The 26,961-nt window shown below is 50.0% G+C and overlaps 12 protein-coding genes across 12 annotated transcripts; 6 read left to right on the top strand and 6 right to left on the bottom strand.

Annotated features, from left to right (window-relative positions):
• The first annotated feature begins 427 nt into the window (after nt 1–427).
• On the top strand, nt 428–4,067 carry LOC120456189. Its single transcript, XM_039642869.2, has 3 exons — nt 428–1,196; nt 1,260–1,717; nt 1,785–4,067. The coding sequence occupies exons 1-3, from the start codon at nt 781–783 to the stop codon at nt 2,759–2,761; spliced, it is 1,851 nt and encodes a 616-aa protein (XP_039498803.1). The 5' UTR covers nt 428–780; the 3' UTR covers nt 2,762–4,067.
• A 1,008-nt stretch (nt 4,068–5,075) lies between these two features.
• LOC120456210 (odorant receptor 7a) lies at nt 5,076–6,511 on the top strand. Its single transcript, XM_039642890.1, has 2 exons — nt 5,076–6,239; nt 6,360–6,511. Exons 1-2 carry the CDS (start codon nt 5,076–5,078, stop codon nt 6,435–6,437), a joined length of 1,242 nt encoding a protein of 413 aa, XP_039498824.1. The 3' UTR covers nt 6,438–6,511.
• Nucleotides 6,512–8,151: 1,640 nt separating this feature from the next.
• On the top strand, nt 8,152–9,406 carry LOC120456215 (E3 ubiquitin-protein ligase MARCHF5). The gene has a single exon (XM_039642897.2). The coding sequence runs from the start codon at nt 8,298–8,300 to the stop codon at nt 9,273–9,275; it is 978 nt and encodes a 325-aa protein (XP_039498831.1). The 5' UTR covers nt 8,152–8,297; the 3' UTR covers nt 9,276–9,406.
• On the bottom strand, nt 9,381–10,957 carry LOC120456212. The gene is made up of 2 exons (XM_039642892.1): nt 10,672–10,957; nt 9,381–10,612 (listed from the first exon to the last, which is right to left on the bottom strand). Exons 1-2 carry the CDS (start codon nt 10,809–10,811, stop codon nt 9,538–9,540), a joined length of 1,215 nt encoding a protein of 404 aa, XP_039498826.1. The 5' UTR covers nt 10,812–10,957; the 3' UTR covers nt 9,381–9,537.
• Nucleotides 10,958–11,836: 879 nt separating this feature from the next.
• Nucleotides 11,837–13,358, bottom strand: LOC120456223 (acidic phospholipase A2 PA4). The gene is made up of 2 exons (XM_039642906.2): nt 12,570–13,358; nt 11,837–12,328 (listed from the first exon to the last, which is right to left on the bottom strand). Exon 1 carries the CDS (start codon nt 13,230–13,232, stop codon nt 12,579–12,581), a length of 654 nt encoding a protein of 217 aa, XP_039498840.1. The 5' UTR covers nt 13,233–13,358; the 3' UTR covers nt 11,837–12,328; nt 12,570–12,578.
• A 242-nt stretch (nt 13,359–13,600) lies between these two features.
• LOC120456203 (TNF receptor-associated factor 6) lies at nt 13,601–16,347 on the top strand. The gene has a single exon (XM_039642883.1). It carries the CDS (start codon nt 13,711–13,713, stop codon nt 15,136–15,138), a length of 1,428 nt encoding a protein of 475 aa, XP_039498817.1. The 5' UTR covers nt 13,601–13,710; the 3' UTR covers nt 15,139–16,347.
• A 41-nt stretch (nt 16,348–16,388) lies between these two features.
• Nucleotides 16,389–18,010, bottom strand: LOC120456205 (zinc finger protein 100). The gene has a single exon (XM_039642884.2). The coding sequence runs from the start codon at nt 17,858–17,860 to the stop codon at nt 16,460–16,462; it is 1,401 nt and encodes a 466-aa protein (XP_039498818.1). The 5' UTR covers nt 17,861–18,010; the 3' UTR covers nt 16,389–16,459.
• Nucleotides 18,011–18,301: 291 nt separating this feature from the next.
• On the top strand, nt 18,302–19,862 carry LOC120456213 (guanine nucleotide-binding protein subunit beta-5). Its single transcript, XM_039642893.2, has one exon. The coding sequence runs from the start codon at nt 18,445–18,447 to the stop codon at nt 19,519–19,521; it is 1,077 nt and encodes a 358-aa protein (XP_039498827.1). The 5' UTR covers nt 18,302–18,444; the 3' UTR covers nt 19,522–19,862.
• Nucleotides 19,863–19,978: 116 nt separating this feature from the next.
• Nucleotides 19,979–21,835, bottom strand: LOC120456207 (zinc finger and SCAN domain-containing protein 2). Its single transcript, XM_039642886.2, has 2 exons — nt 21,163–21,835; nt 19,979–21,104 (listed from the first exon to the last, which is right to left on the bottom strand). The coding sequence occupies exons 1-2, from the start codon at nt 21,736–21,738 to the stop codon at nt 20,352–20,354; spliced, it is 1,329 nt and encodes a 442-aa protein (XP_039498820.1). The 5' UTR covers nt 21,739–21,835; the 3' UTR covers nt 19,979–20,351.
• Nucleotides 21,836–22,048: 213 nt separating this feature from the next.
• Nucleotides 22,049–22,584, bottom strand: LOC120456230 (zinc finger protein 675). The gene has a single exon (XM_039642916.2). The coding sequence runs from the start codon at nt 22,571–22,573 to the stop codon at nt 22,118–22,120; it is 456 nt and encodes a 151-aa protein (XP_039498850.1). The 5' UTR covers nt 22,574–22,584; the 3' UTR covers nt 22,049–22,117.
• Nucleotides 22,585–22,729: 145 nt separating this feature from the next.
• Nucleotides 22,730–24,775, bottom strand: LOC120456206 (zinc finger protein 304). The gene has a single exon (XM_039642885.2). The coding sequence runs from the start codon at nt 24,671–24,673 to the stop codon at nt 23,276–23,278; it is 1,398 nt and encodes a 465-aa protein (XP_039498819.1). The 5' UTR covers nt 24,674–24,775; the 3' UTR covers nt 22,730–23,275.
• A 273-nt stretch (nt 24,776–25,048) lies between these two features.
• LOC120456200 (phenylalanine--tRNA ligase alpha subunit) lies at nt 25,049–26,740 on the top strand. Its single transcript, XM_039642880.1, has one exon. The coding sequence runs from the start codon at nt 25,144–25,146 to the stop codon at nt 26,638–26,640; it is 1,497 nt and encodes a 498-aa protein (XP_039498814.1). The 5' UTR covers nt 25,049–25,143; the 3' UTR covers nt 26,641–26,740.
• The last annotated feature ends 221 nt before the right edge of the window (nt 26,741–26,961 follow it).

The raw sequence follows: 26,961 nt of genomic DNA on the forward strand, positions 1-26,961 counted from the left end.
TCGCGCAAAGCAACAACAAACAACAACAACACAAAAAAAACCTGTGATCAAAAAACGATAATGAAACGAAAAAGAAATGATAATTTTTTTGTATTATTTTTATGAAAATTTTCAATTGTATATTTATGCTTCATTTTTACGATTTGTTCATTCTACGTTTAGTGCTCGACTCTATTTCAATGTACTTTGTATATTATTGTATTTTCCATGTTTTGGGGCCAAGCCATCCCAAAAAAAAAAACAAAAAATAAAAAAAACCAATACCTAGAAACAGAAATCAGACAATAAAACCAACTTAAGACAATCTGCCGACCAGTTTTGATTGCCTCGCCGCTGAAAAGCACAGAGAAATAATCCAATAATCAAACAAACATTTAAACTATTTATTGCAATTATTTAGATTTTAGTAGTTATTTATTATATATTTATTAACGTAGTAATTGTGTGTTAAGTTTGGACTTTCTCTGTGCTTGAGCACAAACCCCCCTTTTGGACAGAGAGATTAACCATTAATAGGACGAACAGAGTCTCCTGGTATGCGGTGGTTAAACTTTGGTGTTGCCTGCGGTTACTATCCATCTACTCTCGTACCCACTCCGTCTACCTGACCAACCGATTCCCTAAAATATCCGATTACCCGACTATCCGACTACCGACCATATATCCCAGCCATCGATACCCAAGCCAGAGCCATATTCCGTAACTCAATCATGTCTCATATCCGCCTTGGAATGCTGCCACCGATGCCACCGACCACCAGGATACCAGGGCAATAGCAAGATGGATGACTGGCGTCCGGGTGCCACCAACATGCCAATTATGTCGCCATCGCCGTATCTCCTCAGCCGCTTCACCAGCAACGTACCACTGCCGACGCTCTACGCCGGCGATTCTGCGCGCAAGCCGAAGCTCTCCGTGATCGAGCTGCTGCTGTACAACATGGCCTCGCTGCTGGCGGGCGTGGCGGCCGGATACGATGTCCGGATGTCGAACGTGTCGCCGGTGCATCCCACATTGCTGAGCGAGGTGCCCGCCCTGAAAGCGGCACCGAAAGCGGCAATTACCGGTGCGGAGGAGATGGATTCACTGCAGGAGCAGGTGCTGGAACTGGAGGTGGATGTGGCACTGAAGCAGCAGGAGGGCGAGCAGCAGGATCTAAGGGAAGGCACGCCCCGGAAGATGGCCACACCAGCAAGGTAAGTGTTCAATGCATGAATTCTTGTGAACTAAAGTCCACTATCTGTTTATCTGACCCAAAGATTTGGTGGCATTGAAGCTCCGATCAGCAAATCGCAGCCCACATCGCTGGCCCGGCGGATCGGAGGCAGTCAGCCGTACTACACACCCGTGCAGCGGACACCACAGCATCAGTTGCACCAGTTGCATCACCAGCAGCAGCAGCAGCAGCAGCACCACCTACACCACCACCACCAGCAACCACAGCCAGTTCCATCGGCCGTGGTGACAACAGTAGCGCCATCACAGCCACCAGCGGTGGTGAGTGCACTCTACGCCGGAACGCAGCCACCGACGCCATCGCCACGCCGTAAGCTGAGCAACAGCAGCTTTGGCAACGCCAATCCCCAACCGGATGCCTTCGAGGAGTTCCGTGTGGGCGGCGGCATCGGTCCACCGCCACTTTATGCGCCAGCAGATTACCTGAGAAACGGACCCAGTTACTCCAACGATGGGGGAAACTATCGAAATGGTTACTTCGGTGAGTTTGCATTCATTCCTTCGACAAGTAGTTGCCATCTCCCAATTGTTTACTTGCCCGTTGACAGGTTCCAATTACTTTCCATACCGGCCGGAGTTGAACTACAGCTACGAGCGCGATTGCAAATCGTATCCGGACTATTCCTACGACTATAACCATCGGCTGCCGGACTACTACGACTATCAGTATGAGGCGCCAGTGGTGCCGCTGCCCGTGACCGTACCCTGTCCAGTTAGCCAGACCCGTACACCACCGCCCCGGGTGCCGCAGATGGGCGTCAGTGCGGCCGGACATCGACGCACGCCCTCCACCGTTTCGAATAACTCCAATGTGCTGCTCGAGCACGAAGAGCTGCTGTGCTACGACTACAACAATCTCAATTTGAATGCGGACTACGAGAGGGAACGGGAACGGGAACGCGAGCGAGAGCGGGAGCGGGAGCGGGAGCTGGAGCAAGTGGCTCCACCCACAAAGCAGGAACTGTATGCCGGCTCGCCCAAGCTGCTGAACCGCCTCATCCACAGTCCCCTGCCGATGACCAAGAGCAAATATGCCACGGCGGCAGTGACGCGACCGGCCAGTCTGCCCTTCGAGCAGCATGTCCTCTCGCTGGGCTATCAGCAATCGGGTGTGGCTTCGGTGGTGGTGGCTTCGCTACCACCACCACTGGCGACCGGTCAGTCCAAGTTGCGCAGCTCGCTGAAGAAGTACAACAGTGGCAATGGCGGCAATGGGTCCACATCGTCGCAGCAGGGCACACCCACAAATCCCACGCCGCCGGACTCGTTGACCAGCGATGATAGCTCCTACTTGAGTGCCAAAGAGGGTTCCATTGGCTCGCAGCACAGCAGGGTGCGTTTCAGTCCGGAGGCCTATCTGGATGCCAATCCGCTGCCCGCCTTGGGACGCAGAATGACAGCTCCGGCGATGCAGCTGCCACATCAACAGCAGCAGCAGCATCAGCAGCAACAGCAGCAACAGCATAGACGCCAGCGACAGGCGTCCAGTGGCAGCACTCCGTCGCCATCGGCCTCATCCTCCTAGCAATCGCGCCTGGCGCTGACCCTGCAGTTGGCGCGGAGTCCGGGCGCGGACATTGGGACCGGCGGAGGAGCAGCCGGCCTGGCGCTGCACCAGCAGCGGGTTCCCTATCGCTGGTACTCGGGTGCACGGCGTTCTCGATCGGCGCACTATGAGTACCGCTTGTGAAAGAGCAGGACAGGCTCATCTAGGCAAGCGAAACAGAGAGGGATAGCCAGAGCAGCTGGAAGATTCAGGAGGCGTTGTTTGCATCGATCTATGAGCTGCTGAATAATCCATCTACAAGCGAAGCAATTGGCAAGTGAAGCAATTGGGAAGTGAAGCAATTGGGAAGTGAAGCAATTGGGAAGTGAAGCAAATATGAAAAGCTGCAGTAAAACACAATATCAATGGTCGAGAAAAGCGCAGATAAATCAAATGGTTTTCAGGAAGAATTAGAACAAACATATATCAAACGGAGGAGCATTACGAATTACGAAGTATCCTTGTGGCTAGAGAGAGATACTATAGGTAGTACTATATGCAGAATTTCAAATCAAAGCAGCGTACACTCACTGTCTGTACATAAAAAAAAGTAGTTACCAAGTTGTTCACATCCAAGTAAATATATATACAATTCGATGTTAATGTTAGCAAGCAAAACCAAACCAATCAGGAGATCTACAAAGATCTGGCCGAGGATTCCGAGTGCTCCTGGTGACGCTGACCTACATGGACACACTTGTGCAGCCCCCGACTTGTGCGATTTGCCTTAAAAGTAGAGTGAAGACTTCACTAGTTTTGCCTGATGCCGGATTCCCAAAACCCAAAATATTTATAACACACAACCAAACGAATCCCAAATCCCTCGTGTAAGATTAGCAGAATCCCCCTGATATGGCTTATATACTCCCAATTTATTGTATTGATTACTGATTACTGACTACTGATTCAGATTAAGTGCAGCCAGCTAGCAAGCCATCAACAACAATAATAAATAGTAATACTTTGTAATTCCGAGGACACCACATCCCGATCAAGATACACACGCCAGCCGTAAGCCGTAAGCTCCATTTTTAAGTCTGACAAAATGTTTATATATTCATATACCTAGTTATAGACACCTAGTTCTAGACCGATATAGACGCGTTAACCCACAAAACCACTAGCTCTGAATTGAATTGAATACCAGTTTAACTCGATCGATTTACAATTACTTATAATGGATATATACGAGTATATACATGCATATACATACATATATATATATATATATAGATATATATATTGAACACATAAAGAAGCATATTGCTGCTGTTTTTTCCAAATACTGAATAGCTATGATAATGATATAATGGCGATGAATTTGACTACCTTTGCATATATGCCGCGTACATATAGATACAGATACATACTATATAATCACATTGGTTTTTGAGGTGTTCTATTCATGCTGTATTTCAAAACTTAGGATTGAAGTTTTTCTAATTTCAATATTTTGTAAAACACCACAGATCTTTAGATATTTTTTTTGAACACCCCGGACAATGTGTCATCATGCACAAATAGCATCCTTCGTCTCTCAAAGAGCTGAATTCAAATGAAGATTTCGTTACTCGACTCGTTTGCCACTCGAACAAATCCCGAATCCTGAATCCTGAATCCCACTAGGCCACATTTTCTATTGAGCGGGTGGCAAATGGGCCTCCTCATGCATACATGCATATACATACATACATATTAATAACTATAATTTAGACAAATCGTTGTTTATGCTCACACAAAGCCGAAGTTAACCAAAAATAGGAACCGATTGACCATTGACCACAAAACCAAGCAATATAGCCACGCATCTGCCCATAAAAAAAAAGAGAAATACAAAAAAATAATAAGGAAAGCAGTTTACACACTAGCTTAATTGCATTTGCCTGCATTATTTATTAATTAGACGGAAGGCTTCGAATTCTTAAGTTTGTTTCCATTTGCTGCTTAATTGCCTTTGAATTAGCAAGCGGAGAAATTGAATTCAAATTCAAATCGACTTGAATTAAGCTAATGGGAGGGGGTAAAGGGGAAAGGGGGGGGGGGGCGGAAAGGACTCACAAATATGCAATAACAAAATGCTGCTTGTGACTTATGTTATGTACAAATTAGCAATTAACAATTGACGATTCATTTAAATCATTCAGAGACCAAAATGCGAAAATAAAAACTATTTTTTATAGAAAAACAAAAAAAAAGAAGAAAAACATAAATCGAAATGAGGGTAAAGTTTTAATTGGGGGAGCCTATAAAAGAGGACATTCGGATATTCCCAGGGCTCAAAAGTCGCCCAGCCATGACGTTGAGCAGTCGCGTGGAAACGGAGCAGGAAGTGCCCGAATCCCGGCGAGCATTCAGGAATCTCTTCAACTGCTTTTATGCTTTGGGCATGCAAGCGCCGGATGGCAGTCGTCCGACCAGGAGCACGACATGGAGGCGAATCTATCGCTGCTTCTCGGTGGTCATGTATGTGTGGCAACTGCTGTTCGTGCCCGCGTGCTTTGTGACCAGCTATCGGTACATGGGCGGCATGGAGATCACCCAGGTGCTGACCTCCGCCCAGGTGGCCATCGATGCGGTCTTTCTGCCGGCCAAGATTGTGGCACTGGCCTGGAATTTGCCATTGCTACGCCGGGCGGAGCATCATCTGGCCGCCTTGGATGCCAGGTGCAGGGAGCAGAAGGAATTCCAGTCGATCCTGGACGCGGTTAGGTTCTGCAACTATCTGGTGTGGTTCTATCAGATCTGCTATGTCATCTACTCCTCCTCGACGTTTCTGTGCGCCTTCCTGCTGGGCCAGCCACCATATGCCCTCTATTTGCCTGGCCTGGATTGGCAGCGTTCCCAGATGCAGTTCTGCATCCAGGCCTGGATCGAGTTCCTCATCATGAACTGGACGTGTCTGCATCAAGCCAGCGATGATGTGTATGCGGTCATCTATCTGTATGTGGTCCGTTTGCAGGTGCAATTGCTGGCCAGGCGGGTGGAGAAGCTGGGCAGGGATGAGAATGGTCAGTTGGAGATCAATCCGGATGAGCGGCGGCAGGAGGAGCACTGTGCGGAGCTGCAACGCTGCATTGTCGACCATCAGACGATGCTGCAGCTGCTCGACTGCATCAGTCCCGTCATCTCGAGGACCATATTCGTTCAGTTCCTGATCACCGCCGCCATCATGGGCACCACCATGATCAACATCTTCATCTTCGCCAATACGAACACCAAGATCGCCTCCATCATCTATCTGATGGCGGTGCCGCTGCAGACGGCTCCATGTTGCTACCAGGCCACCTCGCTGATGCTGGACAATGAGAAGCTGGCCCTGGCCATCTTCCAGTGCCAGTGGCTGGGCCAGAGTGCCCGGTTCCGCAAAATGCTGCTCTACTATCTCCATCGCGCCCAGCAGCCCATCACTCTCACCGCCATGAAGCTGTTCCCCATCAATCTGGCCACCTACTTCAGTGTGAGTGTCTCTTTTTTCAGTGTAACTCTATACTTGCTATACTTTCGGGTGGATGAGCAGCTAGGAATTCTGGAGAGGATTGCATATCCTCTATTTGAGTAATATTTTTCATATTTTCAGATAGCCAAGTTCTCGTTCTCGCTCTACACGCTCATCAAGGGTATGAATCTCGGCGAGCGTTTAAACGGCACCAATTGAACACGCCCATTATCGTCGATGCACTGAGAAAAATGTGCCATCGAATTTGGCACAATAGGCCACGAAGATCTATAGGCTGACTTAGTTTCCTTAGTGTGAGCAATAAATGAGAACACGCAGTGTGCCAACTTAATAAATTCAGCTTTCCATTTGCAGTTACCTCCACTCATTTTGCGCAGTGTATAGCGCGCTGAAACTTGGTAAATTTCGAACTGCAAGTGAAATCGATAATGATCGCTAATCGGGCAGAACAGAAGCTCGCTAACCACCGAATCGCATTGGTGCACCATCTCCATCTTCTCCATCTCCTCCATCTCCTCCATCGCCGATCTTCGATCTCCAAACCCCCAACCCAATCCTCGTCCACCTATTTTTTTCTGTATTTTTTGCATCCCAAGGCGAAGCACCTGTCAGGAGCGGAGTAGCCTCCGCTTCGTAGCCAGCGCCACTTGGTCACCCATTTCTGGCCCAATTCGTAGTGGTGCCACACTTTACCGTTGGCCAGTACACTTAGAAAAAAGCACATATATTTGTGGGCATATTTATAATAGCAACACCTTAAGTGAGATATATTTCAAATGCTTATAAACGATGCTTAGAATATAGTTATATTATGAAATATAAATATAAATAGCTTTCTTTGAAATAGATACATTTAAACTGCACTTTTGGCTGCGTGTAGCTGGTGGCCAACGCGGAAAAGTGGAATGGAAAGGCTGGCTTTCCCAGTCTGGTTCTCAAATTCTGGCCAAGCCGCAGATCTTCGAGCCTGGCCAAATGTTCTTCTGCTCTCGAGTCGACAGGTTCTGCTTATTTTTCGGTCCGTCGCGACTTTTTTTTCTGTTTCTTCCGACTTTGTGAATTTTCGATAATGTGCATGTGAATATGAGTTTTATGTTCAGTGTTTGGTGATTTTGCTGCTCCTGATTTGGACACCTAAAATAACCCATTTTCAGCTGAGGATCATCATCGGGATGGTAAGTGCGAACTTGGATTACTTACGTTTCATACGGGTGTTGGGTTGAAAAGGAGGCGAAGCCACATTTGCATCCACAGGCAGCGGATCCAGTTTGTGTGGTGGCTCTTGCACTTGGCCTTCGCCTATTTTCACTTTGTGAGCCAACAGGTTTTCCTTTTGGCATGTGCCACATTCGCCGAAAGTAAGCCACCTAAAAGCAGAGTGCACCGTTGGCAATACACTCGAAAAACGCCTCAAAATAGAGTTTTTAATATTTTATTATATGAAATATATGATAGGAGTTAGTTGGGAAGTAACAAAAAGTTCTGTTGAACAGAATTTCACTGTATTGAGGGAATAATCCTACAGGATATCCGAAATATTATTTATCAAATTTGAAGGAATATATTCCGAAATATTATGTATCAAATTTAATGGTAGATATTCCTAAATATTATGTATAAAATTTGATGGTAGATATTCCGAAATATTGTATATAAAATTTTATTGGAAATATTTTGAAATATTATCTATAAAATTTGATGGGAAATATTACGAAATATTATGTATTAAATTTGATGGTAGATATTCCGAAATATTGTGTATCAAATTTAATGGTATATATTCCGAAATATTATATATAAAATTTGATTGGAAATATTCCGAAATATTATGTATCAAATTTAATAGTAGATATTCCGAAATGTTATGTACCCAATTTGATAAGTACAAAACTTAGGAACCTTGGAGTTCAAAGTACACACAAACGGGCCATTTTGTAAGCGTACCAAATCCAAGTTGCTACCTTCCGGCACTGGAACAAAATTTCACTTGCTCAGCTTGGAGATTGGATCCCTGGATCCACTGAGGTCATCATAGCCATCGCCAAGATCACCATCATAATGAGACGCCACTGGGTGCAATCGCCGCTGCAGAATCGAGGTCGCCGTTTGAGGAGCGGATTGGAGCCGCCAACCGAAGATGCGGAGGATGACAGGATGTGCTGGATTTGCCTGATGGGCGATGAGGATCAACGTCGCCGGGATTGGGTGCATCCGTGTCGCTGTCGCGGCACCAACAAGTGGGTGCACGAGTCCTGCCTGAGTCGCTGGGTGGATGAGAAGGAGATGCTGTTCCCGGATGTGCCGGTGACCTGCAACCAATGCCGCACGGAGTACATCATAGTGACGCCGCCACTGTGCCGCTTCGATACCATGCTGGAGCGACTGGACATGTGCTACGAACGCCTGTGTCCCAGTGTCCTCGTGGGCATCTTGGCGGCCAACGTTTACTTCTCCGCTGTGACCTATGGCGCCCTCACATTGCTCGAACTGGCGGGCTATAGTGCGGGCATGAAGCTGCTCCAAGAGGATCCCTCGCTGCTGATGATCCTGCTGCCTTCGGTGCCGACGCTCCTGCTGCTGGGCAGAATGGTGCGCTGGGAGGACTGCGTCATCCGTTGGCTGCGTTGGTACAATCGTCGTGCCATTCCCGACGAGCATCTGGATGCTGCGGGTCAGCCACTGCCCGGTGCTCCGCTGGACGATGGGTACTTCGATGAGCTGGAGCGCGAGTATCCGGACGCGGATGGCCCACTGGGCGCTGCCTTTGGAACAGAGCAACTGGGACGCGCCTCCACCAGCTTCTGCATTGCCCTCAGTCTGCCCACCATTTCCCTGCTCCTGGGCCGTACACTCTACGCCGGCATCTACGAGAATAACAATGTGCTGGGCATCCTTCTCGGCGGTGTGACCTATGTGGCCGTCAAGGGATTGGCCAGCATTTTCCTGAGACAGTCGCAGTACCAACGACGGCGCCGCAGATTCGTGATGGACTACAGTCCACTCAATCGCGATCACAACCAGACCCAGCCGCGCTGAAGGCATCTGGAATCCATCAATTGCAGCAGAGACCTCCACTTTATCTATGTTTTATAGTAAAAAATTTGCATATGTATATAGAAAAAAACAAATTTATACTATATATAATAGTGTAATATGATGGTATAGTAGCCAAATGTTTATTTACAATTCCGAAACATTAAGAAGCTGCAGTGCGCCGGAGTCGGCATGTCCACGACTGGCCGAGATCAGTACTCTAAAAAAAACAATTTCATATCTTTATATGACTGCTATATGACGGCTATATGGCGGCTATGGCCCGCCTAATGGCTTCCAATCGACTGCCCAGACTGCGGACCGTTTTTAGGATCTTGACACGCGTTCTCTGGACCATCGAAGGAGCCGTGTGCTCCAGCTCAATGCATCTGCCCGGCCAGGCGAACATCGAATTGGAGGCCACCGCCTCGTCGAACAAGAGCAGATAGCAGGGTCGCAGCGCCAGCGATTCCTGCACATAGTATTCCAGAAAGTGCTTCTCCGGCGAATGGGCAATGGACTCGTCCAACTCGGTGGGCAGTTGGCATATGACCAGTGCCCTTTGCGGTGCACTCAGTATGGAGTTCCGCCAGCACAGTGCACTTGGCTTGCCCGACGGCTCCTTCTCGCCAGTGGATGGGCCGGTGGACAGCTCGCCCACCTGGACATGCTCCTGCTCCTGGGGCAGCGAACTCAGCTCCTCGCAGTGAACCAAGGCTGTTTCCGGTTGGGCATACAAACGGATGGGCACACCTGGCGGATGCACCAGACGTCCGGTGGCCAGGAAGCGATATAGGTGCATGAAGGGCACGCCCAGATAGGCGTAACTGGGCCTTGGACTGGGAGCCCTCGTCCTCGGATCATCCCGCTCATAGCTGATGCTCAGCAGGTGACCGGGCTCCGAGGTGGGACGTGCCAGGCCCAGGACGCGACAAAGTCGCCGCAAATGCAGTCCCGACATGCGACGCAGAGTGGGCGACGAGGGCGTGGCCACCAGGATCCAGTGCAGCAGATGCAGGGCGTCCGCATCGTCCGGCGCCATATTGGCATATTGCTCGTCGTCAACGGGACAGTCGAGCATGAGGCGGCAGGAGGTCCAGTTGTCGGCGACGGCACGACGCAGTCGATCCACCTGGCAGCCGGAACCCAGCGCCGCCTGGAACTGCGGCGGCACCGGGACGAGGGTCCTCTCGTGCTCCACGCTGCTGGCCGCCGCCGTGAAGATCAGCAGGCGAATGTCACTGGCATGGGGCTGAGCACGCAGCGCGTTCCGCACCTCGGACATTGCCCGCTGGAGCGGAATGGAGCGCAAGGATGCCGGCGGCGGCACCTTTTCCTTGCTTTGTTTGGAAATTTTTGGGATGAAAGTGGTGGAGTCAGTGGGTTTAGGCATGCTTACTGGAAGGCCACAACGCCATCGTGCAACTCATCCTGCTGCAGTTTGGTCCGCGGCTTGGTAACGGGCAGGGGAACGGGTCGCGGATTGAGGATCGGATGGAGACTGTTGGGCACCATGCCCATCGGCACTGTGGTGTCCATTTCGGGCAGCGAATTCCACTTGCACAAACACAATGCCAAACAAATCAAAAAGATCGCTCTAACTCTTCTAAAATTTTGATCAAGCGTATGTAGTTTCGAATATTCTGAAAACTCAACGGAGTTGAGAGCTACTGTGTTTCAATGTTGAGTGATTTCGAATAGAAATAACTATATGAAATATTTTAAAATCATGCCTTATTCTTAATTTCCCATTTGCATGGGAATATGAATTTTCATTTGCGAAGCGGCAGCAGTTTTTGTGACGTAACTATTTGCGAAATCAACAAATAAACTGCTTGCGCAGAAAAATCCCAATGCATTGAGTATACGCACTGTTGTACTACGATTGTAAGCCAAAGTCGCGTCTACGCGAAAAAAACGAAAGCTACGATTACGATGAGATGTGATGCGATGTGATGTGCTGACATTGAAGCCAACTGAACAGGAAGTATTTACGAGTGCCTTGCGAGCGCCCAAACAGACGGGCCCCTCTGTTGTAAACAGCCAATCATCAATCATCAATCAATCAATAGTGAATAATAATAATACAAATATTTATTTATATTCAATTGCGTCACGCTGGCACTGGCATGCCGATTATAATGCTGGACTCTCTTGAACTAGACCTCCCAGCACGCTCATCAAATCAATGTACATATGCGGCGAATTAAATCCCATATACATATGTATGTACTTTGGACCTGGACTAATCCATGGATCCTTCTCGAGCGCTCCAGACGCCACCGCACACCATGACGCATCTGACCCAGAACGGCCCAGTGGTAGCCACCCATTGAGAGAGGCGGCCATGCGAATGGCAGGGGTCGCCTGGTCATCGGGATGGGGCAATGTGGCTACGTCAATGCGACGATCACAGTCCAGACATACGCGTATACTATGGGTGGATGGGATGGATGGGATGGATGCTGATACCGATTGCCCAGTGCAAAGTGCGACATTCCACAGCGGATTGCCGAGCACGGATTACGGAGCCCAATACAATCGCACAGATATGATTTATATGGTTTATGATTCGCTTTACTCTTTGGAAATTCCATTTATTAAGTTACTACATCTACAACTAATTATGTACGTACAGTGTTTAATAGGGTAACTACATACATATGTGGTCTACGAGCTAAGTTAAAAAACTTGGTTTTCTGGCAGCCTGTTTTCGATTCGTCGGCCTAAACTAGATTGAGTGACTACAACTAGGTGTTTGTTAGTACATCGTATCGACTACTACGCATTATAATAGCACTTGACAGTCATATAGATATGTTGGTATATAGCTTAATACATAGACGGCTGTCTCTGGCTGTCTCTCCTCCTCCTCTCATAATCCATACACCTAAGTACGCTGATGATGATGATGATGGTGTTTTGTGTTTTAGCCGTGCTTTCCCATCGAGTTTCAAACTCAATTTGCAGCACCAAGTGGCGGTCTGTGTGGTTAGCTCCTTTTGCGGGCTGGCGACTTTGGGATACTCAAATTCCTGCCGGTCGTCGTGAGCTAACTGAAATATTGACAAGAAGAAAATCGAATTGTTAGTCTTACATTTTCATTTATCTCGACTTAAGGCATATCATTAGTTTGCTATGAGTGGGATTCTATCAAAATTGTTTTCCAATTAAAATGCTCATAATAATGTAACTCATAATTCAAAGCATAAAGATAAAAGCTAATCCATACATTGAGTATGAAGTAAACCACATAGATAATCGTGACTAGAAACTCTATTGAATGTGCTGACCCACCTAGGACTCTTAGAACCGCTTGTTGTCGCGCAGGAAGGCCTTGTGACGCACCTCCTTCTTGAGGCAGGGCTCGGACTCCTTCCCAGAACCCCCCCGCTGGACGCACACGGTCTCTGTCTTTAGGCCGAAGCACTGCGTCTGCACGACATTGAAGAATAGCTTTCCGATGGCGTTCGCATCCTCGTCGCCGGCCATTTTCAGGCATGTGCGGAAGCGAAGATCACAGCTGCAGTGGGACAGAGTGTAGGGGCGGTAGTTGAAGAGATCATAGCGATTGGACATGCCATCGATCCACATCTTGCAGTGGTCGTGCTTCCGGCAGCACTTGTCCGCCTTGGAAGCGCCGCCCAGATCGTTGTACGTTCCATTGGCCAGGTTGCCGCGTCCGCACCAGCGCGTGTTGGGCGCAATCAGCCAATCGGAGAGTTGCCTCCGCTCCCGACGATGCACTGCAGCACTGCCAGCACCACTCTCGTCTCGTGTACTACTACTACTATGGACATGGGCTAGGGGCTGTGTTTCCGAATCGATTTTGGTTTGGGGGTCGAGCGATCTGATGGCCAAGTGCTTGGCATCTGTCCCGGGAAGCAGGCACAGCTGCCAGGTCGCCAAAATCACCAGTGGCATCAGTGCGCAGATAGTGCTTTCGTTCGCGATCCACATCGTGTTGAGTTCGGTTTCTTTTTATTGCTTTTTTTCAGCGCCCGGTGTCCGTAGCTGATTGCTTGCCAATCCGAAAAACACTGCCGTTTTATATGCTCGCCCACCGCCGCCAAAACGCAACGAGCATGTTCGCACTGGCCTGCATTTCGGCAGACGCTGCTATACACACGCTAACTGCTTTCAACACCCAAAATCAACCGTTAAAGTGATGATTTTTCATAAATGTGTTAGGTATTTTCTGTTATCTGTAAGACATCAACTTAAGTTGGCTAATTTAGTACGCTGCCAGATAAAGTTTTGTTGTGTGGCGCGCGCGCAGTGTGAACATGTGTGTTTCAGTATATTCACGCCCCGCCAGTGTTGCACAACCGTCGTTGGATACACAGCTGTTCCGCGGAGTCATGAACGAAAATTATTATTCAAATTGAATTAGTTGATTGAAAGCGATTGCCAAACGGCGGCCAGTGGAGCAGCAAAGATGCAGCGTGTCCAGGCCGACCAGAAGTCAGCCAGAATGCACCAGCATGCACACACGCATTCGCACACCCACAGTTTGCAGCATGCAGATGAGAAGGAGCACAACAGCAATGAGATGACGACCACTTCATCGTCGACGGCCCGAATTGCGGCCAGCAGTAGTGCCACGCCCACAGCGGCAGCGGGCGGCGGTGGGGCCAGCGGAGCACCCACACCGCCCAAGAGTCTGGCGCTCAATCAGAACCATCACTATGCGCCCGGTTCGGACACATCCGGGGAGCAGGAGGAGGAGCTGCTGGACTCGCGTTACGAGTGCGCCATCTGCATCGATTGGCTAAATGAACCGGTGTTGACGTCGTGCGGGCATCGATTTTGCCGCAGCTGCCTCACCGCCTGGATGCAGAAGAACAATCAGTGCTGCCCCATGGACAACAAGCGTTTGTCCGCCGAGCACGACATCTTTCCGGACAACTATACACGCCGCGAGATCGAGCAGCTGAAGCGGGATTGCCCCAACTCGTCGCTGGGCTGTTCGGTGGTTGCCTCGCCCATCGAACTGCACCGCCATCTGCCCAGTTGTCCCTACCGGCGACAGCAGGAGCCGCAGGAGGAGAAGTGCCCGTTTGCCAAGATCAAGTGCGACTTTGTGGGCCGACCGGAGACAAATCAATTGGAGGAGCACCTCAAGGCGGATATGCCGCATCACATGCAGCTGATGCTACAAGCCTTCCAGCAGACAGCCATTGCCACCTGGCAGCCGCACAAGCCCAGCACAAGTGGCTCCGCCGTGGAGAACGGGCATGGACAGCAGCTGCCGCCACCGCCGCAATATGCCAATGGTGTGGATGAGCAGATTGTGCAAACGATGTACCAGCGAATTGTGGTGCTGGAACAGAGGACACGCGAGCAGGAGACGCGACTCGAGAATATGCAAAAGCAGCTGCGTCTGGCTCGCCAGCAGGCGCCCGTCGATCCGCGCTACAGCAATGGCACGATTGTGTGGCGCATCGAGCAGCTGGGCGCCTTGGTGGCACGCCTGCGGGCCAATGCCAACAATCAGGTGTACTCGCACGAGTGCTACACCTCGCCGCACGGCTACAAGTTCTGTGCGCGGCTAAACATTCAGCCGAGGAAACCGCATGTGCTCAGCTTGCATGTGCATCTGATGCAGTCGGAGAATGATTACCACTTGGACTGGCCCTTCAAGGGTCGCATCAAGTTGTGCATGGTCCATCCGGCGGATGCGACGCTGTCACAGCACGACACCATCATGACCAAGCCGGAGATCCTGGCCTTTCACAAGCCACGCGAGGCGATCAGCACACGGGGATTCGGTTTCCTCGAGTACGCCAACATATCGAACATCATACAGCTGGGATTCTGCGCCGACGACCAGCTGCTCATCAAGATCGAGATCAATATTGTCTGAATTTGCAATGGAAAAGGAACTAGAACTGGAACTGGAAACTCGGTGGCACTGATGTCTTCCGATTGCGTTAAGTTTGCACCAAGGTGGATCGAGTCTAGGGGCCCGAAGGTAAACCGAGCAAGTAGAAAAAAAGCGCATGGTAGCAATCATAATTTTCATATTTTTGAAGTGAATTCATTGCCTTATCAGTGGTGAATTCCGTCAATAGATAGAATATAATCCCAACTGTAGGAAGTAGTAGCTAATGCTTGACCTATTATTACCAAGCCAATATAATTTAGAACTACAGATAGCAATGCGACCCCGCGATTTGTGTGAAATTAATCGATCCACTTTAGTGAACTCGTACGCCAACGTACAATATGCAATACCCGATAGCTGAGACACGTATATATTTTATATAGACTTATATATATATATACATATATATAGTATACAAGAGACCGCCAATAATAGTCACCGTCTATAGCCGGCATCACATAAAGCAATCTCAATGATATTCCAATACTAATCGATATTATGTATCCTAGAACTATCTCTAATTCTATATTACATTCCTAGTGCTATATTATTGGTTTTAGCGAGCAAAAAAAGTCAGTGCAGATCACGCAAATAGGTCTATAATTGGAAATTGGAATCTTAATTGGTCTTGGATTTTCCCGTGATGCCTTATCAATGCAGTTCAGTGCTTAATTAATCTTTAGTTTTCAAAACATTCTCGTCAATTTGATTGATTTTAACTATATTCGTAACTGAGTACGTCCACTTGGCAGCAATGCCTGCTTACTTTTTTAAACTCGTTTACTTAATATTCCTTCTAGAATTATGCTAGGTTTATATCTTCAGTTAATCGTTTACAAAAACTAAGAATGAGTGAAGCAGCCAGCGGTTAGAATTTAACATATGTACCTTTTTGCAAACAACGAATGAGCCGGTAAATATTTTGTAACCTTTAACACAAATGCCTCCGTTTATGATCACCAATTTCGTTTGGAACAAAACACGAAGGCTGTATGTATTATTTTATCACAATACTTATACTTATTTTAGTCCCTAGCGTATGTACTATATGTTTAGAGTTAAGAATCCCGGGTAGAACGCACACGCTGGCTTGGATTGCAGCCCAGATTTATCTGGGTTCAGATCGCTGGCAGCTTGGACCCCTCTCCGTTTAGGGAACCCCAATAAAGGACACTTTTGTACCGCCAATCCATCGTTTAATGCATTTGAGTTTGGAAGTGTATATGGGGTTCATTTCTCTCATTTAATATGGCGCAATTTGGAACTTACATGTAACCTAATCCTAATTCTAGCTTGCTACTCAGTTGGCCAGGCGCCACGAGGCGGGAGCGTTCTCGGTTTGCGTGACCAGCTGCTCCTCCACATTGAGGTCGATGGCCATGGTGATGGTGGTGGTGGGCGGACTCTTGCCCTCGATCACCTCGATGGTGACCGATTGGGGCAGTGGCTTCACAGCTGCCTTAACTCTCGCCGGATCGTGGCTGCGCATGTGGGCATTCAGACCGCCGGATTGGGCGAACGTCTTGCCGCACAGCCTGCAGGCGTACTTGCGCTGCTCGGAGTGGAGTAGCTTGTGCACACGCAGCGCCTTCTTCCTTTGGAACGTAGAGCCGCAAACGTCGCAGACAAAGGGCCGCAAATTGGTGTGCGAAACGGCATGCACGTTGAGGTCATGGAAGCTGTAGAATGCCTTGCCGCACACATCGCATTTGGCCGGCCTCTCGCCCGTATGACGACGCATGTGGGCCGTGAGAACGCCACGATCACGGCAAGGTCGTCCGCACACCTCGCAGATGCAGGGCATGCGACCCGTATGACAGATGCTGTGCGAGGACAGCTCCTTTTGCGTGTAAAAGGTGGCATCGCATTCCGGACACTTGTGCGGCTTGATGCCACTGTGCCGCTGGCGGTGGCGCATCATGTTGCCCGACTGGGTGAACGGTTTGCCGCAGATGTCGCAAAAGATGCCGGTGTGCTTCCAGCGATGGCCGCGCAGATCGCGTTCGGTGCGAAACGTCTGGTTGCAGGCTTCCTCGTTGCATTTGTACACTTTCGGTGGACCTTTCCGCTTCTTGCTCTTGCGCTCACTGGCGGACTTATCCTGAACTCCGCCGGTGGCTTCGCTGTGCTTCAGGCGGCGGTGGCTTTGCAAGCTGCGTTTGGTGTTGTACGCCCGGTCGCACTGATCGCACTGGAAGAGCATGTCCTTGGTGTCGTTGCTGGGCTGGGCGCAATCATCATCATCCGATTCCTCCTCATCCTCCTCCTCCTCGTGAGTTTCATTATTCTCCGGCTGCTCGGCGGCCGTCCACTCGGGATCGATGTCCAGCAAATCCTCCCGAGTCTCCACCAGGGTGTTCTTCATGGCCGCCGCCCGCTGGTAACGCTGGCGCGGACCACTCTCCTCCTCAGAGTCCCGGTTAGCTTCCTTTCCAATATCCTCGACTAGCTTCTCATTGCCCTGCACTTCGCTGGAGTCCTGGGCAATGGGATCGCTTTCCAGTGCGGTGCAACTCAGCGGGCTGGAGCTCGCCGTGAAGTGCTTCATCCGGAAGTGTTCCGGGTAGCCGTCCAACGACAAACGCTGGTCGCACAGCGAGCAGCACACTTCGTAGGAGGCGGGTGCACTGAACAAGACCTCGCCGCATCGGAGATTGTGGTAGCCACCGGCCACATCCGGTGGTGGCTGCACCTTGATCATCGCGGGCTGCTTCCTGGACTGGCCGTGCGGATATGGCGGTTTACTAGCTCCGGATTAGGAAGGGATTCCAGCCATTGGCGTCGCTTTTTTGTAAGTGTTTATGAAAAGGGGGTGGGGAAGGGTGGATTCCCCAGCTGATGGCAGTGTTGGCAAACGAGCCACAGTGTTGAGCTTGCTTTTGATGTGGCGCCACATTCGAAATGGTTTTCACTCCGATAAGTAATACAATTAAAGATGACAAATTTACACCTTATATTTTCTTTATTTTCAAAAACAAAGATGCTTTTTATGGCTACTCGACACTTTAAAAGAACTTAAATTCTGTGGATACTGTAATATAACTTCTTCACAATCTCTTATAAAGTTCTCCGAAAATGAAGGATATGTAACGGTACATTCAGCCTTTTGACAACGGTAAAACTTATCGATAACCGACCGCGCCTATCGCTGTGTATTCGGATTTTCGTATTCGAGTATACACTTTTTTTCGGATTGATTTTTCGCTGTCCAATTGGAGAAGTTCGAACAGGAAAGGACACACAATCCCCGAGAGATATCCGTAGATCCGAAATCTTAGAGCAACCATGTCGGAGGCGGCGGTGCCAGCGAGCAATGCGAACGCGAATGCCACTGAAAAGATGGCCAGTTTGGTGCGGGAGGCGGAGAATTTAAAGACCAAACTGGAGGAGGAGCGCCAGAAACTGAACGACGTCAATCTGTCGAACATCGCGGAGCGGCTGGAGCAGATCGCCTATGTGAACATCAAGCCGCGTAAGGTGCTCAAGGGCCACCAGGCGAAGGTCCTGTGCACCGACTGGAGTCCGGATAAGCGCCACATCATCTCCTCGTCGCAGGACGGACGGCTGATCATCTGGGATGCGTTCACCACCAACAAGGAGCACGCCGTCACCATGCCCACCACCTGGATAATGGCCTGTGCCTACGCGCCGTCTGGGAATTTCGTTGCCTGCGGCGGACTGGACAATAAGGTAACCGTATATCCGATAACCTCCGACGAGGAGATGGCCGCCAAGAAGCGCACTGTGGGCACCCACACCAGCTACATGTCATGCTGCATCTATCCGAACTCCGATCAGCAAATCCTCACGGGCAGCGGCGATTCCACATGCGCCCTGTGGGACGTGGAATCGGGCCAGCTGCTGCAAAGCTTCCACGGACATTCCGGCGATGTAATGGCCATCGATCTGGCACCCAACGAAACGGGCAACACCTTCGTCTCCGGCAGCTGCGATCGCATGGCCTTCATCTGGGACATGCGCTCCGGTCATGTGGTTCAGTCCTTCGAGGGTCATCAATCGGATGTGAATAGCGTCAAATTCCATCCTTGCGGAGATGCCATAGCCACTGGATCGGATGACAGCAGCTGCCGGCTGTACGATATGCGAGCGGATCGCGAGGTGGCTGTGTTCGCCAAGGAGAGCATCATCTTTGGCGTCAACTCGGTGGACTTTTCGGTCAGCGGAAGATTACTGTTTGCTGGCTACAACGATTACACCGTCAACTTGTGGGACACACTGAAATCGGAAAGGGTCTGCCTGCTGTACGGGCACGAGAACAAAGTGTCCTGCGTCCAGGTCTCGCCCGACGGCACCGCCCTATCCACCGGCAGCTGGGACTACACCATACGGGTGTGGGCCTAAGCAGTGTGCTACCTTATTGTTGGGGAGGCATTTGTCCAGGACAGATGCGCCTCTCGCTTTCCTTACGCCCCCTCCTCCGCCTGTGTTGATCTAGTCTCTTAATTTGTTTTTGTTGTGCATCTCGAGGATAGTTAATTTACGGACTCGGTGATCCCTCAAGTGTGTACATATGTCTCATGTCGGGATTGCCAGCATGGATGTCTTGGTTACCGCAGTGATGCAGTGTTATGCTTACTACCAGCTGCTGTACTATAATGAATCTAAATATATACATGTATATGTATCCAAGTGTAACCATTATGCGACTAGCTATAAGTTCCTGTTCGAAATAAATGTTGAGCGATAGACAAGCTTGCTTTTTTTGTGTGCCATTTAAAAGTTAAAGTTTGAAAGTGAAAGTTTGAGTAACATTTATCAGAACATTTATTGTACACACTCGGTTTTTTCTACTCGAATGTAAGGTCTTGGCTTAAAACTAACTTAACCAACAGGTTTAACAGATTATGCACGATTTCTAGTGATATGTAGGTACTAATATTTGCGACACAGAAATGGAAAGCTTTCGTCTTTTCAATTAACAACGTACATTTGCGTCCTTAGATTACAAAATGATACTATAATACATTTAAAGTATTCGCTTGTTCAATACTATGAAAGATATGTGGAAAGTTGGCACGAGTGTGTCAACTAAATCGAGTCTCTATAAACATTGATAAGCTGCTATCAAATCTAGAACAGTGAACATTATGTGTGGTGTACCTTGCATATAATGTGATCGGGATGCAGAACTTTTCCGGCTTAAGGCAACAGGAGGTTTCCGCTCAGTCCGGTCAGTAGGTGAACAGCATCTCGATGGGTCCCGCCTCGACGCCCTCCGTGGCATTCGCCGACGCCTGGAGCTTGTGCGCCCGCATGTGAGCGGAAAGACCAGCCGCCTGGGCATAGGCATTCCCGCAGATCTTGCACTTGAACTTCTTGATGCCCAAATGCAGATGCTTGTGGTGGTACAGCGCCTTCGGACGGGAGAAGGCCGAATCACATTTGTCGCACTTGTAGGGCTTCTCGGTGGAGTGCATGGCCTGGTGCTCGTTGAGCAGCGACTTGGAGGCAAAGCGGCGGGCACAGGTCTGGCACTGGAAGGGTTTCTCGCCCGTATGCGTGCGCCGGTGGACGATCAATGCCTCCCGGTAGCGTGATCTATAGCCGCACAGCTCGCACACGTAGTTCCGCTCCTCGCTGTGGACCCGCCGATGTGAGGTAAGGTTGTGCTGGTTGACAAACGACTTGCCGCAGTTCTCGTGCTCGCACTTGAATGTCCTGGCGCCAGAGTGACCCTGCACATGGCGGAGTAGGGATCGCGAGCTTTTGAACACCTTGTCGCACAGCTGGCACGCGAAATCCGTGTGCTCCTTGCGACGGTGTTGGGCCAATGCCCGGTCCACATCGAAGGTGGCGTCGCAATCGACGCACTTGAAGGCCTGCGGATACGGGTGACTCATCTTCAGGTGGGTGTTTAGGTATTTCTGCGTCGTGTACCTCCTGTCGCAGTGCGGGCAGTTGTAGTCCTTCGGTTGGCGTTGCTTCTGCAAGGAAAAATATTCAGATATTGGACGGACTACAGTTTTCAGTTCATGGGGCTACCTTAAAAACGGACTGGTGCTCCTCCTCCTCATCCGGTTGATAATCTTGCGGATGCTCCACGCCAGTCAGCGCCTCCAGGTCGCAACCCTCGTTGTCGGATGCAGAGGAACTGCCACGATCCGGCTGCCACATCGTATCGATGGTCTCCTCGTCCTCGGACTGTTTGCCCTCGAGCACCATGATGCGCAGGGGATTGCCCTCGTCCTGGTCCAGTTCCAGCTCCTGTTCCGCGTGCCCCTCCTCAGGCAGAACATCGTCGTTGGACAGGAACTCCTCCTTGAGGTTGCTCACAGCCAAGGGTGCTGCGCTGATCGTTTGAAACTCCTGATCCGCTCGTGCTAGTCTGCCCAATCCCGTGACCGTCTTGGTGAGGGGCCGGCCCTGCTTGTCGAAGTGCACATTGCGGATGTGACGGGCGAAGTCCTCGAATCCGAAGTGCTTCATCTCGCAGAGCAGGCAGACCAGTTGGAAGCTATTCGCCTCCTGTTCATAGAAGATCTCGCCGCATTTGGGACGCAACTGCTGCTGGGCGTGCAGGCGGGCATAGTCCACGTTGGCGAGGCAGTGTCTTAACATTTTCTGCTTTTAATTTACATTAAAATTGCTGCAATATTATTTAACAAAATCAAAATAAAATATGTAAACAAAATTTCGATTGACTTCGATAGGCACTTAGTGCGTACATGAACCAGCACTGATTTGATAGGATTGAGCCATGTTTCAAACCAAGCTACCGCTTAACCAAAATAATTAAACTTATATTTTAAAGTTCAAAATTAATTATATTCAATCTGTATTAAATATTCGATCATAGTGTTTTCCTCTTAAGTAACACTAGTTCTTTGCCACAATTGTGTAGGCTTTTGAAAAGTGGCACTGCCTTTTTTATTAGTAAGCACTTTAGTCAAAATACGAATCGGTTATCCGTTTTTCAAATTTGAATATGCACCAAAACTTAAAAATCACTTGTAAGCTTTCTCCTGGTCTGCAGTTCCTGCAGATCCGTGGTTTCAGTGGCTCGTTCGTTCCTCTGGCGATGCATCCGCTTGTGTTGGGCGTAACCCGCCGCCTGGGCAAATGACTTGTCGCACTGGGAGCACTTGAACCGCTTCCCATCCTCGTGGAGCGTCCGGTGGTGGTACAGTGACCGCGAGCTGGAGAAGCCCACGTTGCAGTCGGTGCAAATGTGCCGCTGCCGCCGCTCACCGGCGTCCATGTGCCGCTCCAGATGGCTTTTCAGCTGATAGCTGGCCGGGAATCGCGCCTGGCAGGTTTGGCAACTGAAGGGCATCTCGCCGGTGTGTCGCCGCCGATGGACCTGCAGATTCCATTGGATGGCCGTCCGATAGCCGCAGAACTCGCACATAAGTCGCCGATCATCCGCACTGGCAGCTGGACGTGCCGCCGACATGGTCGGACCGCGTGTGCCAAATCTAATCGCTGGCACTATACTATTGTTAGACGCACCCCATCCTACCACTTGGCATTTGGCCGCTTTAGCAGCAGTCGGCCGATTAATTGCTGTCAAAGGTGCCCAATCGCATGGCTAATTTTAAACGCAGGCTCCCTTTTGCGAATCAGATTCATGTTATGTATATTTATCAATACAAAAAGGTTAACCATTCGAATATTAGCCACGTCCACTTGCCGTAATTACAGGGATCGCCACAGGCTGTTCTTTCACAGGGACTCCTATCTAAATGGTTTTGGTTCTTGGAAGCATTGTGTGTGCTTAATGTATAGTTTAACCTTAGCAAAGTTTAGTTATTATTTGTGTTAGTAGTTCGAGAAATTCATTGAAATGTAGTTTAGTCTTAGTGCTTACAATCGAGCCAATTAAATTCGCTTTAAACTAAGTGTTCTCAAAACAAATTAACAAACTTTCAGTTTACCTAAAACTAGAGGTATTATTTACAGTATACATAAATTCGATGGAAACCCGTGAATTGAGGACCACAGAGTCACCTGCTACCTGCTCCAAGCCGCAGCAATAAAAAAAAACTATTGATTTCTATGGTAGTCCTATAGCCTATGCCTGAGTTCCTCAACTTAAACGTCGGAATTGGAAGATACAAATCGTACAACTTAGACGACAACTACGACCTCTGGGATCCTATCCGTTGAGCTCGTCGTTCCGGTGCTTGCGCATGTGTCCAGCGAGTCCGGCGGCCTGGGCATAGGCATTGCCGCACAGTTTGCACACGAACTGCTTGGTGTCCGCGTGCAGGAACTTGTGATGGTAGAGGCCCTTTTGCCGGGAAAAGGTCGCGCCGCAAACGCTGCACACATGCGGTCGCTCCGTGGAATGCATGGCCATGTGCTCACGCAGGCCGGAATGGGAGGGGAATCGCTTATCGCACACTTGACACCCGAACGGCCGCTCACCCGTGTGGCTCCTGATGTGAACGCGCAGCGTCTCCTTGTTCCGACAGCTGTAGCCGCAGCTCTCGCAGACGAAGTTCTTTTGCTCCGTGTGCACCTTGCCGTGGTTGCGCATGTGACGGATGGTGAAGAAGCGCTTGCCGCAGCCGGGATGCGGGCAGGGCACATTCCGTTCGCTGGTGTGCTTGAGCTGGTGGCGTTTCAGTTCGTGACGCGTCTTGTAGCGCCGACCGCAGACCACACAGGCAGCACCACCGTGCGCCTGCACCATGTGCTCGTCCAGCAGGCGAAGGCGCGGCAATTGGGCCTCGCATTCCAGGCAGGTGAAGATGGCGGAGCCGCCTTCCTCGCCGTTGTCATGATCCCGCTTCAAATGCTGACGCAGACTGTATTTACCATGGTAGATCTTGCCGCAGTGCTCGCACTTGTACTCCTGGGCAGAGGACTTGGCGGGCGCATCCTTGGGCGGCTCGTAGTCCGCATCATCGCTGTCCACATCCGGCGAAAGGGTGTCTTTGTGCTGACGCATTATGTGTCGTTCGAGGACCTTGCGGCTCTGGTAAACTTTTGTGCAGTGCGGACACGAGTGCGGAATCTTGGCGGAGTGCCTACTCTCGCTGTCCAGGTCCAGTTTGATGCCGCACTCCTCCTGCTCGGAGTCCTCCTCCTTGTAGTCCACCTTGAGGGCTCTGACTTGACGTAGAGATTCGCTGGCCAGGGACTGATGGTCCTGCCACTTGATTATGCTCCTGCCCGGTCGCTCATTCTCCTCCTCGTCCTGCCCGTCCAGAACAGTGCGCTCATCTTCGCTGTCATCGCCATGGTCGCCGCCAATCTCGTACCAGGCAAATGGATTCACCTGCGCCACTATGGGCACCGGCGAGTTGGGCTCCCGCTCACGATCCCGCTCCTGCTTGAGATCCGCTCCGGCATCCGCAGCCTCCGTCTTCAGCAGTCCGTTCTCAAAGTGCACGTTCTGGACGTGAAGCAGAAAGTCTCCGAACACAAAGCTCTTCATCTCGCAGAACGCACAGTCGATGCGGAAGCTGTGCAGGCTCTGAAAGTAGATCTCGCCGCACTTGGCGTTCGCCATTCCGGCGTACGTGTCCGGCTTGAGGGACTTGAGCATGATTGCGGCTCCCACCTGGCCGTTGCTCGCCAGGATTTGCTCCTTTTTCGAATATTTTCGCCGTTCTAATTGGAACGCAAACTTTTGGTCTTGGCGTCAACAGCTGTTTTTGTTGGAGATGCCACTGTGATGTTTAGCGGGGAAAAACACTGCGCTGAAACTGGCTACTTTTCTGAGATTTTAACATAATTAATTAATTAGTTATTGAAATCGTTTGCACACATGTATCAAATCGAAGTAATTAGTAATATATGGATATATAGTATGTATTACATACCCTAAAATAACTAGGCTTAATTCTAGCTATTTTAAGCTCTTTGGCTTTTATTTAGCCATCGTCTTCGTTTCGAACGATAGACCCAGTTATCGAAAAACGATACCTCCGATAGGCTGCGTTGTGGCAACACGAGATTCCGGTATTGGAATAGCGAAATTCCTTGAAATTTACACCCATTGAACCGCCGCCAGCTATGCATCCCGATCTCACGGAGCGTATTCTCCAGCACTTGGAGACCGGCGATAAGGTGGACACACTGGACCTGGCCACGCTCTTTGCCGAGGACCACCAGAAGATTGTGGGCGCATTGAAGAGCATCCAGGCGCATGGCGAACTGGTCACCGCAGAAACGGTCACCCACAAGAGTTTGGGCCTCACAGACGAGGGTCGCGCAGTCGTGGAGCACGGCAGTCATGAGGCCCTGGTCTACGCTCTAGTTCCGCCAGAGGGAATCGCCCAGGCGGCTCTAATGACAGCCGGTGGAGCAAATGCCAAAGTGGGCTTTAGCAAGGCCATGTCCCACGGCTGGATATTGGTGGACAAGAGCGTCACTCCGCCGCTGGTGCGTCGCAAGGTGGACACCATTACGGATGTGGTGCGTAGCCAACTGCAGCAGGTGGCACTGGGAAAGGGCGACCAGCTGCCCGCCAAGGAGGTGGCAGACTTCAAGAAACGCAAACTTCTCCAGGAAGCGACCACCAAGAGCTTCGTGCTGGCACGCGGCCCTGAGTTTGCCACCACTCTCACCAAGCTGGAGACGGATCTCACGGTGGAAATGCTCGCCAACGGATTGTGGGACCAGCTCAAGTTCAAGGCATATAACTTTGATGCCTTGGGTGCACCGCCAACGCGTGGACATCTCCATCCCTTGCTTAAGGTGCGCACTGAGTTCCGGCAGATATTCCTCGAGATGGGCTTCTCGGAAATGCCTACGAACAACTACGTGGAGTCGTCGTTCTGGAATTTCGATGCACTCTATCAGCCGCAGCAGCATCCGGCTCGCGATGCCCACGACACCTTCTTCGTGAATCATCCGGCCAGAAGCCACAAGTTTCCGCAGGATTATCTGGAGCGCGTGAAGAAGGTGCACTCTGTGGGCGGCTATGGATCGAAGGGTTACGGCTACGATTGGAAGATTGAAGAGGCGCAGAAGAATCTACTGCGCACGCACACGACGGCCGTAAGTGCCAGGATGCTGTACAAGCTGGCCAACCAGGAGGGCGGCTTCAAGGCAGCCAAGTACTTCAGCATCGACAAGGTGTTCCGCAACGAAACACTGGACGCCACACATCTGGCGGAGTTCCATCAGGTGGAGGGTGTGATCGCAGATGTTGGCCTGACGCTGGGCGATCTAATTGGCACGCTGTACGAGTTCTTCAGAAAGCTAGGCATCACGCAGCTAGAATTCAAGCCGGCTTACAATCCCTACACCGAGCCCAGCATGGAGATCTTCTGCTATCACCCCGGCCTGGCCAAGTGGATTGAGGTGGGCAATTCGGGCGTCTTCCGGCCGGAGATGCTGCTGACCATGGGACTGCCGGAGAACGTGAATGTGATCGCCTGGGGTCTGTCGCTGGAGCGACCCACCATGATCAAGTACGGCATTAACAACATTCGTGATTTGGTCGGACCCAAAGTGGATCTAAAGATGGTGGAGGAGGGCCCAATCTGTCGGCTGGATCATGTTTAATGCCTTAAAAAAAAACCAATAGGACCTGCGATCAAATTGCATTTTTTTTCACACACGAATGTTCCAAAAAATATTTATAAATAAAATTTCCGCCACAGAACTTGGGCTGTATTGATAAGGGAATTAACTTTTCAAATCCCAATCTCTTTTGAATTTTCCCGCCAACCAGCTGTTGCATAGGGTTGTCGCAGGCAATCGTTTGGTGCTAGCCCCATTTTAGGTTTTTATTCGAGAGCAGTTTGGTCTTGTAAAAGCATGCATATCTGAACTTATCTGAAAGGAACTGCTCAGAGTGAGAAATATAAAATAAGTTTGAGAATC

Source organism: Drosophila santomea, chromosome X (genome assembly GCF_016746245.2).
Source record: "Drosophila santomea strain STO CAGO 1482 chromosome X, Prin_Dsan_1.1, whole genome shotgun sequence".
Lineage (NCBI taxonomy): Eukaryota > Metazoa > Arthropoda > Insecta > Diptera > Drosophilidae > Drosophila > Drosophila santomea.